The sequence below is a fragment of the Myotis myotis genome, unplaced genomic scaffold, assembly GCF_014108235.1.
Source record: "Myotis myotis isolate mMyoMyo1 unplaced genomic scaffold, mMyoMyo1.p scaffold_m19_p_6, whole genome shotgun sequence".
NCBI classification, from domain to species: Eukaryota; Metazoa; Chordata; class Mammalia; order Chiroptera; family Vespertilionidae; genus Myotis; species Myotis myotis.
The window spans coordinates 59,260,815-59,277,624 of record NW_023416368.1 but is presented as its reverse complement, the minus strand read 5'-3'; the positions used below and the strand labels follow the sequence as shown (position 1 = coordinate 59,277,624).

At 37.9% G+C, this 16,810-nt stretch overlaps 1 protein-coding gene and 1 pseudogene across 3 annotated transcripts in view; both read right to left on the bottom strand.

The window, feature by feature from the left end:
• Positions 1 to 226: 226 nt before the first annotated feature.
• The window catches only part of LOC118658998, a 91,897-nt gene continuing 75,313 nt past the window's right edge, over positions 227 to 16,810 (bottom strand). For all 3 annotated transcript variants that reach the window (XM_036314914.1, XM_036314916.1, XM_036314915.1), the window contains 2 exons: positions 3,645 to 3,735; positions 227 to 1,245 (listed from right to left, as the gene is read on the bottom strand). In XM_036314914.1, the coding sequence (XP_036170807.1) occupies positions 1,168 to 1,245; positions 3,645 to 3,735 (169 nt within the window). In that variant the 3' untranslated portion in view covers positions 227 to 1,167. The remainder of the gene's footprint in view (positions 1,246 to 3,644; positions 3,736 to 16,810) is intronic.
• On the bottom strand, positions 14,566 to 14,882 carry LOC118658999 (annotated as a pseudogene).

The following is a 16,810-nucleotide window of genomic DNA, read 5'->3' as shown; positions in this document are numbered from 1 at the left end:
GGACTTTTGTTCCCCTAAGACAGGAAGGGAGAAAGCAGATACAAAGTGTAGCTCCAGAAACTTTCGGAAGTTGTAGTCAAAAAGATTGTACTGCCTTAAGTTTGTGCTGCAGACTCTACAGAAGACAACTCCCAGACTCAGCCAGTTGGCAAAGTTCACACAGATGTCTCAAGAAATTCATACATGTATATTGGTCATTTGCTTATGTAAAAATCTAAACAAAAAATGAGTTTTTCATTCCATTCCTATTTGGAGCATTTATTTACATTAAATTTTACATTCATGTTCCTAGAAGCTTGATCTTTTTCTTCTTCATTTGTTATGTGACAATAGGCTCTCACTTACTGATGTCAATCTCTAGTATTAAATTAGGGGTAGGGTGGGGTGCTGATAAGAGTATCTAGGGAAAATCAGGCTCATCAGAGTAAATCATTAAAAACTATAATCACAATTTTTATTATATCAACTCACTGCAAAATCATCACCATACTATTTAGCATGGAACATAAAATAATGATAGTTAATTAAAAGTGGTTAAAAGTCATTTGGACTAACATTTGAAAATTAGTTGCATAGCAAACTTTGAATTTAATTTGAGTTCAAAGTATTAGGACATTGTGTCATTAATTTTTCAAACTTTTTCCTACTGAGGATAAAATATTCAGATATTTTCTATTTTTCCTAATTCAGTGTGAGAATACTGCAAATGTGTTAAAATTTTCTAACTAATTAATAGACTGCTTCTTTGAACCTGAACTTAATTTGTATGCTTATGCATAAAAATTATTTAGAATAGGTAATAAGATTTTTTAAAACATTTAAAAGGAGAGAAAGATGCTCTTCAAACACATAACAAGATTATCCCAGCTTGGAATTGGGGATCAGAGATAATCTAAAAGTGAATATATCATTAAATCACAATTTACCAAGTTTTTAAAGTAGATGCTTGACAGAAAAAAGAACATCATCAAATGCCTAAAGGATATATCTGTTCTATATTTTTTAAAAATCACCTCTTCTCTTCTTCCTTGTAGTCACCACATTTTTAATGCTGGCATTCAATTTACCTAGCTGGTGTGTGCTTCAATGCATATTTTCTATATTCTTTTATCTCCCATTCAATTTTGCATTTGTACTAAGAATAGGTTTCCCAAAGGAGGCGCTCTTTCAGCCACCTACTAATGACTTTAAATCAGGAACATCTTTTATCTGGATGTCCAGTACCATCTGTCCAAGTGCTTTGCCCTGTTGAACAAATCAAACAGAAAAGTACTGAGCGTGAAAAGAATTCTATTATAGTTATTAATGTTAATATCACACATTTTAAAAAGTGATTTCTATATAAATAATTTGGGTAAATAAGATTTTATTTAAAACTAGTGGCCTGGTGCACAAATTCATGCACATTGAAAGGAAATTAGAAGAAATATTTTAATATAGCTATTCGCCCTTTATAATAGAAGTGTCACAGATGAAAGAAAACTAGTAAAATGTATATGAAAATAATATATAAATTGATTAATAAACAATAACAACAAAGACATGATATAAAAACAACACTGATAAAAACAATGACTGACACATTGATTAAACTTATTCTAACACTGAGGCCAGTGTCAGACAGGGACAAATCAATTCTTGGAATCAGAACAACCTCTCCTCTGCAGATCCTGTTAATACTTCAGCTTCAATTATGTTAGGTCACAATTTTTTTATAATAAATCTAATACTATTACAAAGACCTCATTTACTATTAAGATTTCTGGGTAGCATAATGATTGCATCTACTTTCAATTCTAATTTATGACACGGCATTCCTGAAGGAGTAATACTTCTAAGAAATGCAATGGGAAAATTTTCCTTTTTGGCATCACCCATTCAATCTAGCATTATTGTCGATTACACTGTCATCTCTGAGTCTTAATACAATATCCGTTCCCCAGCCTTTTTCACCATGTGGGAAAAGAATAGAATATGTCATTGCATCTAATGTAGGAAATAGCATACTGATTTGTTTCATTTTAGTGGCATTCGGATTATTGGGATCTGGTTTACAATGAATGAGCAAGTCCCTTTCAAAAGGAGGTCCCCCATCTTCGCTTCTGAATATGACGGCAACTTTGGTTACATGGGGATAATTATATCTACCCAGATCACTATTACGATCATATTTAATCGCCACTGTTACTTCTGTGCAACGCCACCACTTCCTTTCAGCTTCAGAATGTCAACAAAAATAACCAAATTCATGATGGACAATGACAGATCGAAAAACATGCATGCAATTGGCGCCAGTGAGAGCTTTATATGTATCGTGCATGCGTGAGTCAACTTAGCCTTTTATAGATATAGAACAAACTTGCTTAATTAGACCTGTTTTCTGATGTAGCTAAACTTTTTCCAATTCAGTGAAGCACTCCAACTTCTCTTTCAGGTAGTCAGCAACACAGCAATAAATAACAACATGAAGCACATTATTATTATAACTGTATTATTATGCAGGGAGAATAAAGGGTAAAATATAGCAGTGTTTGACTATATTCTCCGCCGTGAGAAAACCTGAGGTCATTCTCAAGGTCCACCATTTCTTACTTCTTTTCAGTCGGGTCAAGTTTCTAAGCTTTCTAAATCTCTGTTTTCTGGCTAATGAAAAGAAAATAGGATTCCTCCAAGACTCCTATCTACCTACTCCAGGCCTTCTGTGAGGATCAAATGAGATGAGCCATGGGAAAATGCTTTACGGACATTTGATTACAGTGTAAAGTGTTTCCACCTGAAGCTAGTTGTCGCTAGGGAGAGGAAGCCAGGTGTTGCTACTTGACGTCATTACCTGGACGGTTGAACACTTAGCATATTAGCCTTTTATATAGATAGATAATGACAATAAATTTTAAAAACACATACTGAAGGAACACAGTTACTTGTGTAACAAGTAAAGTGTATAACTAGCTAATGAATTCTATGTGAAGAACAAAATGAAAAAAGGTTAATGTGTACAAAGGATATACAGTTCCCAAATCAGAAACCCTCAATGTTTATATAGGAATGTAGTAGTTATAAGAATATGATAGAGAGAAAAAATTTAAGATGATAATAAGAATCGCAGAGCAAAATAAACAGAAAAACATCACAGTAAATTGAACATATAAAGGAACTGAAGTATCTCTTTCCTGCTAGTGATTTCATTTAATCAATGATGCCTACAGGCTATTGGCTTAGATAAGACACATAGCTGAAGATGTGAGGTATTTTTATTAACTTTACAATTCTCCCCTTATCCAATGGCTACTGTATAGCTTAGGATGACTTCATGAGTTTCAGATGATTCAAAGGATGGATTAAATAACAGGCAATATAGAAGGCTAAGGGATACAGTGGACTGAGTTAAGTTACTAATTTGAGTTCCTTCCTAAGATGACTCAGATAAATTTCAACCCAATTCCATAGTAGTACTTGGCTTCAGCTGTTTCTGGACCATGATAGAAAGATAACTTTCTTTACAATTCTTTTCTCCCCCCTTCTGAAGGGAGAACTCTGTAGGATTAGTGTGTGTGTTATGGTTCATAGGATGCTGTTGATACAGGCTATGTCCTCGCAACATAGGAAACAGACACAAAGAAAATGTTCAATGTTTAGATGCTTACCTGCGGGTCACTTCTCAGGGAGGCAGTGCCTCCACCGCCGAGGGAATTTTTTAAAACGAAGTTTAACGCATATATTCCTGGCAAATCATATCTATGGAATTAAGAAAAGAAAGATGAATCCTAACAGTAGATTTAGTCATAGTTTCTTCCAGCCACCATCCTTACAGTTACTGGCTAGTCCTCCCATGTCTGGGCAATGGCACTGATACCTTTCACATGAGTAATGGGCTTCCACCAAACCTAAACTGACTTTCTCCCACTGCCATTGACAATTAGTGTGAAAATGCCTTATGCCTTAGTACAACTTGCATTTTAACCCGCAGAAACATCCTTCCAGTTTCCTTGCTTCAGGTTCAGCACTAGTGCTAGCACACTGCTACCAGCCTTAGAATTCAAAACTGTTTGCCAGGACACAAAACTGGTGGTGGAAAGGAAGAAGTCCACACATAGCATGTATTGTGTTAATCATGAGGCTGGTATTAGGAAGTATGTTTTTTAGGGTTTTTGGGTTTTGTTTTTTTTTTTTGCCTTCAAGCAGTATTAGTCTTTGATCATGGACTTAGCCATATATTACAAAGTATATGCTGATGTCAGAATATCTCAATAGACAGTTCATAAGAGTGTTCACGGGGAAGATTTACTAATGATCACAAGACAAACTTATATTGTAACTTCTATCTGGTGCTCAATGTGCTTAGAGCATGGGAAAATGTGCATACAAACACACACACACACATATATACTGAGTGGCCAGGTTATTATGACCACCCCATCAGTGCTTCATTGACACTTCCAAAAATACTGAATATTGAAAACTTCCTAAGCAAATACTCTCAAGTTTTTATTATTATTATTATTTGCATGACTAATTCACTTCATTGTACTGATGGGGTGGTCATAATAATCTGGCTGGTCATAATAATCTGGCCACTCAGTGTATATTAACTGTATGTGCTAATGGAATTGATATATATATATATATATATATATATATATATATATATATATATATATATATATACTTATGCTGATGTACACATGCATGGAAATACTTTAGAAAAGATCAACACTGTCCAGGGCAGTGTGAAACAGGGTATTTGGACCAAGATGTGTATCTGTGAAGGGAGTAGAGGAAGAAATGGGGAAATTAAATGAAAAGGGAAAGCTGGTTGAATTGCTTGGATGTAGGGTAGATGCATTGTCATCTAATAACTATTTTTCTTCAGTTATGTTATCTTAAAACAAGTTTTTGTTAATTTCTTGAATTGTAACATGGAAACAAATGAATGTAACTGAAATTGTTCAAGGATGTATAAAAACAATAAAATACATATGGAAATAGACTAAATATCCTGATTGGTTGTACAGGCACAAATATGAGTTTATACATACAACATTTGTTCTAGAATAAGGACTGACAGGAGACAATTTTTCATTTTGTTTTGACATCTTCATGCAGCATATATTGTGTCAATTGTAGGACTAGTATCAGGAAAGATTATTTTTTCCTCTTAAACATTTTACCTTCAAGGAACTGAAACAACTAGCCTTTGTTTTTTTTCCCTACTGTACAATTTCAGTGACCAATTTTATATATTATTAAGTACATCCATTATTACTCAAATTAAAGCCATGTTTAAGAGCAATTTCTACATGTGTTATTTCAAGCAAAGATTAATTTTAAATAAGAAAACCTGCCCAAGGTTACTATTTCCTTTGTAAGTTGATGACTGTTAATAATATAAATTTGACCCATTTTTTTTCTTTGTACATATAACCAAGTGCAATGTGGGCTTAATGAGGAAATAGAAAATTATATGAGAACTGTTGTTAGTCATACTTTTATAATTAGTGCAACTATATTCAAAACAGAAAAGTCTGCTCATAAATTTCAAGTGAGAACAGTATTCTCCCCAGACTTTTGCATTCATTGCTTGAGTTACTGGTCAAATATTTCTGCCCTGCTGTGCAGCACATATACCATCTTCCATGAAAATCTAGAGCAGTGGGTGACAAGAGAATATTATAAGGTCCTTCAGGAGCTCAAGGAAAAAGGAAATGTTGGCCAAGACTGATTCATGTTATTTAAAGTTGAATCCCTTTAAACATATCAGTGCTAGATCAGGGTAAAGCCCCAAACCACATGCCCCATACATCCCATTACACCTTGGAACTGTCTTTGTCCAACTCTGCAAGAAATAATGCAAGGGAGAGTCCCCTGACTGCAGAGAGGGAGGCTGCTGGGCATACCCTTGTTGAGGTCAGGTGATGGAGTGGTCAAGAGCACAGACTTGGGAGGCAGACTGCCTGGGTTTGAATCCTGGTTTAGCTACTGTGACTTTAGGTAAATTATCTCATTACTGTGCGCTGTACTTCCCTCCCAGGATCATAGTTGTGAGAAAATATAAGTGAAAAATTAAGTGCTGAAAAACCCTGAGTGGGTTAGATAGACTTTCAATAAATAATACCTATTGAATGAATTGATAAAGCTCAATATGTGCTAACAAGGTCCTTCTACTTGCAGGCCATTGTGCTTGGGCTTAGCTGCTACTTGCTACATGGATCTTTAATATGGTTGGTGGGAAATTACCTGATAAGCTTCTGCCAAGCAGATTATGTCCCGTGTGCTCACTTTTACGAATCAATAGTAAATTGGGAACACATGTTCTATTAAGTGCTGGTAATATAAAGAGGTTTGGGACATCATCTCTACCTGGAGGGCCCTAAGTGGTACTACAGGAGAGAGGACATACACAACAAAGGATTGAAGAAGGTGGCATGCACTACGTGGTAGCTATGTGGCATAGACAGAAAACATATTTGTGTGGGCGCTGGCTTATGGACCCAACAATTTTCCATTGAATTGCTGTTTCAGTTCTGTATTGCTACTCAAGGCTTGATGTTTAATTGGTCTACTCCAGTTCGAAATGTTCTATTTTTCTGGTTTTTGTTTTATTGTCCTATTATTGTTTTGTTTTATATTCCTAAAGAGTTTCAAAGCAACTTGAGTACTGGGTCCATATGTTAAATTTTTACTGTATTCCTAGTTCACTTTGCACAGGACATTACATGTTGGTGCAAAATATGTCTCTATCTCTGTATCTAAATCTATATCTGTGGTAGGCAGTTAGGCATACAAGATTAGAGTCAGGACCTTCGGCCAGGTATAGAAGGTCACCAGGGTGGAAAGTCCCTGGTGCCTAGTAACAGGCAAAACTTTGAAAACAGGGACCTCACCCCCTGGGTAACCTTTCCTCCCCTAGCATATCGCTGGTGACTCAATTTAGATCCCCTGACTTTTCATATTGCTGGTCATGAGGTTTGGATCTTTCTTTTCTCCCCGGGCATGTTGCTAGTCATGTGTGTGTGTGGGGCGGGGGGGGGGGGGGGGGGGGGAGGGAGAAGGCTGGAGAACAGCTCTTAAGTATTAAGCACCAGGACAATGAAGTTCTGACGTGACTTAGGTCTCAGTTTTCACCTAGAGGCCTCAGTTGTGTTTCATTCAGCTGTAGGCTCAGAAAAGCAGTAAAACCAGACAAGCAATGGCTGAAAGCAGGACCAGCTCACTGACTAATGATAGCCCTGTCCTAGTGCTGACCAATCAGTGGAGACCATGATCCGGAAAAGATACACCAAGAAAGATGCTGAATATTCTATTGAGATCCTCCCCTAGGACCTTCCCTAAAATCTCCACCCTTAAAAACCCTTAGGAAGGTGGACCTAGAGAGTTCACGTGTGGCTTTCGCCGCCCCCTCACCTTTCCCCCAGGGTGTTAACCATTATCTTCCTTTCTCCTAAGCTCCAAGAGCCCCTCTTTTGCCCCTGTAACTTGTTTCCTGAGTCCATTTCTTCTACTGCTCACTTTTTCTACCTCTGTGATTTTCTAAATAAACTTTCTCTTGTAGTATGGGTCTTGGCTCTGAATTCTTTCCTAGGTAGAACTCAAGTACCAAGGTTGCTGCACCAAGGTCCAGTCTGACTCCACCAGTCTGATACCTGGTGTTGTTCTCACTGCCAACACACCTACAGCTAATACAGGAGCCAAAAGTTAATCCGAACACCAAGCTTTAACTTAGATAAGTCTCTTTTCAATTTAAACACTATACAGATTAAGTTCATTTTGCATTTCTTTTTTTTTTAAAATATATTTATATTGATTTTTATACAGAGAGGAAGGAAGAGGGATAGAGAGCCAGAAACATCGATGAAAGAGAAACATCGATCAGCCGCCTCCTGCACACACCCTACTGGGGATATGCCCGCAACCAAGGTACATGCCCTTGACCGGAATCGAACCTGGGACCCTTCAGTCCACAGGCCGACGCTCTATCCACTGAGCCAAACCGGCTACGGCCATTTTGCATTTCTACAACTGGAAGATGATGTCGACAACTGGTAGAAGAAATGGAACAGAGCAATAGAAGTGATGAAAGAATTACAAAATAGATTTTATAAAAAGCTAAAAGAAATTTGTGTTATTTAACCACAAGAAAATAATCTAATGAGTAAACATCACTCTACAGGGATTGCTGGCCGATCATTTCTACAGAAAGGATACAGGTGATTGGCCTTGAAGTGCATCTAATATAGGAGAGGGGCATGAGAACTACATGAGACAATACAAGAAGAGAGATCATATCTAAAGTCAGTAGAGTTCATTGAATGAAAAGGGGGAAATGTAAGTATATTGCTATAAGGGTGCCATGAGTCAGTATGTGAAAAGTGGACCAGTGCTTTGGAAATGGTGAACACCATATGAGGGCTAGGTATGACCATGACTGCAATTGTTACCACTGTAATTAGCTAGTTATTAATAATAGGAAGAAAGTAAAGGCCAGACATTATAACATGACCATCTGGGCAGCTTCACCAGGAAGCTGCAACTATATATTCCGCAGGGAATAACTGGTCTATTCCTTTGCAAATCTATGGGGAAAGGGGTCCAACAAAGGGGGAGATGGGCATATGCACAGTGAAGTTGGGGTGATGTAAGGAAGGTACTTCCCTGTCAGTCTAACAGGCAACAAATTTCATTGGCAAGGAGGATAGACCTCAGTGCAAGCCTGTGAAAACTTGGGAATATATAATCCCCAGCGGAATTCTCTCTCATCCTCTGGCTTTGTTTCTGCTTCCTTGCTCTGACCCCTGTTCCTCCAAAGCCATGTGGCCCTAGAAGCTGCATGGCCCACAGCTATGTGGACCCCACACACAATGGACTGCAGCTGGAAACACAGGCTAAGCTAGCCTGATGCTGGACTTTTTTCTTGGCAGGATAGAGGGAAACTGAACTTTGGAAACTCAGGCATTTAATTCCACGCAAATGAAAATCATTCATTATCCTGTGTGAATCTCAGAAAATTCTTTTCTCGTAACATCTCAAGAAGCCCATTTCCACCAGCAACAGGTGGGGATACGGAATACCCGACCAATACCTTAATGAAGAAAAGCAAAGTGAAAGAGCAAGAGGTAAGAAACTGTATTAGCTAACCATGTTCCAAGGGTAATGCAGGAGCAATCCTTTCTAAAGTAAGGCAATAAACAAGGTGACTTCTATAATCTTTCACAATTCATGGTTATAACATGACTGGTATGTTATATGGAATGTACACGCAAACACACACAATATAGTATATATATATGTGTATATATATATATATATATATAATTTTTTAAAATATATTTTATTGATTTTTTTACAGAGATGAAGGGAGAGGGATAGAGAGTTAGAAACATCAATGAGAGAGAAACATTGATCAGCTGCCTCCTGCACACTCCCTACCGGGTATGTACCCGCAACCAAGGTACATGTCCTCGACCGGAATCGAACCCGGGACCCTCGAGTCTGCAGGCCGATGCCCTATCCACTGAGCCAAATGGTTAGGGCTATATATATATATATATATATATATATATATATAATTAACTAGAAAATAACTATGGTATTTATTCCTTTTTTATTTTTCAAATTGAATAGGTACTTTTATTGGCATATCTAGGCCATTTATTTCAAAAAGTCATCTTTAAGTTACATTAAGAATAATTTTTAAAGTATTTGTAGAGTAGCATTGATACTAACAAATTCTTGTCTTAAAATGTAATATACTTTAAATTTGACAAAAGCTCAAAAAATAGAAAAATCCTCTGTTTTGGCTGACTTAGCCAAATGACAAACAAATAGGGTGCCTTTTTAATTGCACCACGTGGGTATGTTCAAAGAAACCAGAAACATATTTACACCTTCTTTCTTAGTGAAGTTACCAGATGGCCCCAAGGAAAGAATAGCATTTTTTTACAATTTTACTTATCCAGAAAATAAAAATCTTAAATGTAAATGTATTATAGCTTTCATAATTTAACTTGTTTGAGCACACCTAGAAATGATGCTATACAAAGAAAATTCCAGCCCTTTAGGCATCAATCTAAGCATTAAGTATTCAAAGATACTCAAAGAGATGCTTTGTGGGGTGTTCCTTAGTACTGGTAAGAAAGATTAAGGCCCAATTACTCTACCATGGTGAATTTATTAGAAAGAATGCCAAACCATGCTTTTTGTTTTCACGAAAATTTCAGCTGTGTGTATGTGTGTGTGTGTGTGTGTGTGTGTGTGTGTGTGTGTGTGTGGTGAGGGAGCTGAATGGGAAGTGGGACTGATCCGAAGGTAAGCCACGTGTGGTAGCCACATGCTTCTCTGGTTAACAAAATAAAAAACTGCACTTCTACAGGTCTATAGGTTTCCTAAGGTTTGATTCTCAAGTATGGATTTCAAGATTATCCAAAAACTGACAATGGCCCTACTATTTTGAAATTATTCTGAAGTAATGTTTAAATTCAACACCCCATGCTGTTGATGCTCCTTAGTCTGAATGATAAGGGCAAGTTGTTAATAACTACAAAGTTGGATGACACAAGGTAATTAGTTTTTCAGTCCCTAGTGCAAATGACTCTAATCCCAGGACATCCTACAAATAACAGAGGCGGCAGAATAAGAAGGTGGGTATGAACTGGTAGGATTTTATCAACATCCTTAGAGATCAATAAATATACCACATCTGCTTCAATATTTAAAGAGTGGATGGGTTTAGGTGACCCAGGCTTTAGGACACTATATGTGTTAGTAGAATGTACAGCCATCTCCTGGGGACACCAAATGTGGCATAAATCTATAACTGGGCCCTACATAAACTCAAGATTAAACTTTGTGTAATGCTGAATATGTATGGAACTATTACATTTGTAGAGAATGTACTTTATTCAAATACTGAATGTTCCCTGAAACAAACTGAAGAGTGATAGCATACAACGTGGGGCTGAAGAGGTTCACAGTTATGAATATGGGAAACACAGAGCTTATTTTTGTATTATTATCAATTATTGCATTATTTTCTACACAAACACCTATAAACCTACTTTTGCCCCACCTTGTATTATCAGCCCTGTGAGTTGGGTAGTAGAAGTAAAAGAATGAGAAGAGGGTTTTAGAGTCAAAATTGTGGACATGTAAAAATATTTTTGAATAACAATGAGAGCATGTTGTGTCCTGTGTGTGAGTAGCAGAAGTAAAGTTATGAAGATTGTTAGAAGTGAAGGAAAGAAACTCTAAGTTCAGCATATTTGATAGGTCATTAGCATAATGAATCATCTCACCACAGTGGCAGGTAAAGTAGTGGAAAGGGAACCTATGAATCAAATGTGGAAATTATCAAGGAGTGTGAGAGTATCTGGGAGGCTAGCAGTGAGAATGGGAGGAGGATGGTCAAAAGTATTGATTCAAACATCAGAAGAGAAAAGATACTGAAGATATTGGAACCTCTGTGAAATCTTTGAAAACCATGTATTACTAAAATTTAGATTCTTAAGGATCACCCAAGACTTATTTAACCTGAATCTCTAAAAATTGGGCCCTCGAAACTACTTTTATCAGACTCCTCTGGCATTTGTTAAACTAGTTTTGGGAAGCTACTGGGCCACAAAATCTAGTGTTGAGAAAGGACTATATACGCCCACTTATCAGTCAGTATTAAGTTGCAAGTAATAGAAACCTACTTCTTTTAAGCAGAAAGCTCTATAGTTGAGAGAATTAGGTGTAATATAAAAATTGTTGTAAGAACTAAAAGGGTGGGAATCTAGATGAGCCTTCTAGAATGACTTCCAGAACAGACCATACTAGCAATTTTCAACCAGTGTGCCACAGGAATTTAAAACATGCAATACCTGACTATTTTGTCAGGGGCACTGACCTCTACTCCCTTAGATTGTCAAATGCCACAGAATTTTAGTAATTAGTTTATGTGTGCCATGAGATGAAAAAGGTTGAAAATCGCTGCAATAGACCCACCAGTAGGTGGCACTGCTATTACTACTACTACTACTACTACTACTACTACTACTACTACTAGTAGTAGTAGTATAGTCAAGAAGGTGAGGATTTCAGGGGCTCCCACCAGAATAGGTGGTTTCAGGATCTTACTCCTTTAGCTGTAATTCAAAGATTAACAACTACCACCTGGGCTGTTGGCTCTAAGAATACATCACTTTAGTTAAAATTCAGCAACCAAGAAACTAACACTGTATCTGTTAGCTCTAGAGCCCCAGTGCACCTGCTCAATCTGTAATGAAAAAGCAGATGCCCTGCTCCTTGTCTCTCATGCCTACATAGCTGCTGAATATTGAGATCTCTCCTATGACTGATGAAACACCGCCCCGCCCCCCCCAACTCCAGTGCCTCAACTGGCATGCACACTTTACCACACTTCTACCTTCCAAACCTCTTTGGAGGCATCTGACTGACAAAATCTTAGTCATATCTAGAAACCTAGATGCAGGAAAGCCCGAGTTTAATTTTTTTGGCTTTCCAACCTCCCCAGTATGAGAAGACAAACTAGGAATGGAATGGACACTAGGGATCCATGCACCATCACCACCACAATCATACTGGGTGCTGTGCTGGCACTGAGTGCTGCAGGTGCCCCCCGCCCCCCGCCCCCCATTAGCTTTTTCTCCTTCTCCACAATGACTATTTTCTCCATTCATAATCTTTAATCATAACCGTTCCACATCTCTTACTCATTTTAAAATCTGGTGTCATTTGGCCTTCATCCCCATCATTCCACTGAAACTTCCTTATAAGATTACAAATAGACTCCTTATGGCTAAACCTAAGGAATAATTCTGTCTTTATATTACTTCCTTTATCTGCAGGATTTTAACAAAGCTGACAATTCTTGAACTTCCTGTCTGTCCTTGGCCTTCAGGTAACCAACTCTGACTGCACCTTCTTAGTCTCCTTGTTATCCTCTCTTCCTCTGCTTTTTCTTAAATATTGATGTTTCTTAAGGTTCTATCCTGGTCCTGAGTGATCTTATCCAATAACTTTAATTACTGTGTCTGTACTGATGACTCCCAGCTGTATCTTTCCGGTAGGTAGCTCTCTCCAGAGCTCCCTACATATCCAAATGCCTACTAAAGGTCTCCTTTTGAATGCCACAGGTACAACTCATCTTTGCCTCAAAACTGCCTTCTTTCTAACTGTTCTTCAGTGAATGAGAACACCATGCAAATAGCTGCTCAACCCAAAAGTCCAAGAGTAATTTGGACTTCTCCCTCTTCTTCATGCCTCACATCTAAGTCCTCTTTATCCAGTATCATAAAAAGTCATCATCTCTGTTTACTTCTTTTCATCTTTGCTGCTATCTCAGCCTAGGCCACCATATTCTATGACCTAGATTACTTGAATAGTCTTACCTTGTCCCTTTCCCAAACATTCTATTGTAACCACATTAAACATTATGGCTGTTTACTTTTCTATCTCTCCACTAGAGTTTCTCCTTTGTTATATCCCAAGAATTTGCCACTTAGTAACAAATAATCATTTGTTCAATCTAAGAAGGAAGGAGAGAAAAGAGAACAGAATGGCTTTCACTGAGAGATTACGAGTTGATATCTTCAGAGCCTTTGTTATATTGAAGATGTTGGTAAGAGAGAGAGTTTAAACATGAAAAAAAGTTTGTTTATCACAGAAATAGAATTCATTCCATAGGGCATAGTAACAAGGCTTTAGAAAATGTACATAAAGCACACCTTCCTAACTTATATGCCACATGGCATGCAGGTGTGCCACAAACAGTTTACAGAAGAAACTAGGATGCTTCTATTCAAACCCAGGTCCCTCTGACTCTAAAATTATGTTCTTCCTAGTAAATTTGATCGCTGTAAAAATGAGATGATTTTACCAACTAATACCATCAATGTTATTAAGCGTTTATTTTGATTTTATGGGGAAACCTAAAGATATACATTATAATTTTATGATTTTTATATAATATTCTTAAGAATCATTTTACTAATGTACTTCTTGTTTGATATGTATATACAGGGTAGGGCAAAAGTAGGTTTACAGTTTTTCATATGGGCAATCATACAATAATTAATAAATAATAATACAAGAATAAACTGTTTCTCATGTTCACAACTGTAAACCTACTTTTATCCCACCCTGTATATAAGGCTTGTTTTTTTTCCTGACAAAATACCTCAGTTATGATGCAAATTAACTTCCTTGGGGACAGAGGTGTTTTTTTAAGTCAGAAAACTAAAAAAAATTTAGATACATTAAAAATGTCGATTATCCTAAAATATTTTTTTCAAGTTTCAGATATTTATTCATCAGTATCAGTACACTAACTCAAGGCCTGGCTGGCATGGCTCAGTGGTTGAGCATCAACCTATGAACCAAGAGGTCACAGTTTAATTCCAGGTCGGCCTATATGCCTAGGTTGTGGGCTCTATCGCCAGTGGGGGGCGTGCATCATCACTGATGTTTCTATCTCTCTCTCCCTCTTCCTTCCTCTCTAAAATCAATAAAAGTATATTTTAAAAAATACACTAAGTGAATACACTCACATGACTTCACGCATTTGGGGGGGAAATATTTCCTGGTTGAGTGGAAAATGGTGTGGATGGCTTCTGGAAGACCTTCATTCTAAGCAGCTTTCTAGTGAAACCTTTCGTTTAGAAGTGGACCTTCCTTCTCCGGTTTGCTGTAATCTACATTCACCGAGTGGAACTTGTGTTGATCACTGGGACCCAGTTTGTCCCAGGGTTCCAGGTTATTCTCTCTGTCCCAACAGACATCAGGATTGAACAATGCCAGGCACAAGACAGTACCTCGGGCTCCAATGAATACCAAGAGGGGGACCAAGCTGGGTGCTTGTTGGCCTGACTGAGGGCCTGGCGGAGCATGGTTGTGGCAGAGGGCCCGGGAGCAGAGAAAAACAGACCTGCACGGCCAGGGGGCAGGTAGCCGGTGCACTGAGGATGAGCAGACGTCCAAAGTCACCTTTTCCTAAAGTATTTTTATTTCATTGCATAACTATTCACAAATGACATTCACAATGTGTGCAAACAACAGCTAGGTGAATCTTTCCACCTACATAAAAATATAACTGAAAAAGTAAACCGTTAGAAACCAATACATCCTAACATGATCCTTAGCGTTCTCACACTTAAATAAAATTCTCTAATCTTTCCTGCAAAAGCTTTACTTTCCATCCTCAAAAATTTATTCTACTACCAACTAAAGAAAATGGATCCCAAATAATACAATTTAATAATTAAAAGTATTTTAAATGCCCCCCCCAAATCTCTGTAAAAAAAATAGTTACATTTAATGATTTCCTTCACTAGAGATATTTTTTTATTGAAAAAGATATTTTCACTACTAAATACCAGCTTACAAATTAATACAAAAATCTATGAAAAAGTGATCCACGGGTCACAAATAATTATTGAGCATCTATCATGGCTTACCATCTATACTTGATGCCCAGAAGGAAAGAATGTAAGGATGGGATAGACTAGAGGAAGAACAAAACATACTTCCTACGCTGCAAGGAGCCGATGGTGTCAGAAAGTCGATACAACAACCTTAATACAAGATTGAGAGACATGCATTCCAAAGCAAAGCAGAAGGCAATTAAAGAGTAAAAAGTAGAGATTAAGGAGGGTTCCCAGGGGAATGATCATTTTGCTAGGATTTGTTAGGATACAGAGGAGTGTTTGGTTGTGAAAAGACAGATCGGAAAAAGGGAAGGTTGCATTATTATATTTTTAAAGATTTTTAAATTGATTTTTGGAGAGAGAGGGAGAAGGAGAGAGAAACATTTATGTGAGAGTGAAACACTGATCGCCTGCCTCCTGCATGCCCCCTACCAGGGATTGAGCCTGTAACCTGGGCATGTGCCCTGACTGGGAATTGAAAGGGCAACCTTTTGGTGCACAGGACAATGGCCAACCAACTGAGCCACAATGGCCAGGGCTGGACTAGCAAGGCTTTAAAGATGTAAGAGGCAGAGTTGGGGATGGGATGAGATGGGATGGGGTAGGATGGGATGGGATGAAACCAAAACCTTGGGTGGAGTTGTTCTACTTGAAGGGAGATGAAGGATGTCTTTCACTGAGAGGGGAGGAAGGATAACAGGGTAGGTATAGATACAGAATTGTAAGGGGAAGAGGGAGCAAATTTGAATAAGTTTTCCTTGAATGATATGAAGAGTCTGAGAAAACAAAAATATGGAATTATGGCAGGAATTGAATGGTTTGAGAAGAGCAGAAAAAGTGTTAGGGCAGTTACCAGTGGGAGTGCAACTGGGAGTCAATGAGATGACTACAAGTATTGGCAATCATGGGAGTGCTATGGGCATTCTGTGCAGGGTAATTCTTGGTTTTGCAGGACTGTCATATGCATTGTAGGAAGTTTGCAGCACTGGCTCCTGTCCACCCAGTGCCTATACTGCTCCCCGTCACTATGATAACTGGAAAACACCACTCATTTCCTAATGCCTGGGGGTTAGGAATCACTTAGCTGGCATTAGACGGGTTAACATTATAGCATAATCGCATCACACTAATATATCGCCTTCCCCAGGAACACACAGGGACCTAAGATCAGAGTTCAATAGTTTTAAAAAATTTAGTAAGGAGACAGTAAAAGAAATATTCTTAGGTTGTCCCCCATTGATTGAGAAATGTGTATCATCCCCAACCGAGTTCAATAGATATGTTGCCAGTAAGAGCAATTGCTAAACACACATAGCATAGGAGAGCCAAATACAGTTGCACAGGAGATTATTTATTGCTAACTAAGGCATTTTTATAGGCTATGTATGTCT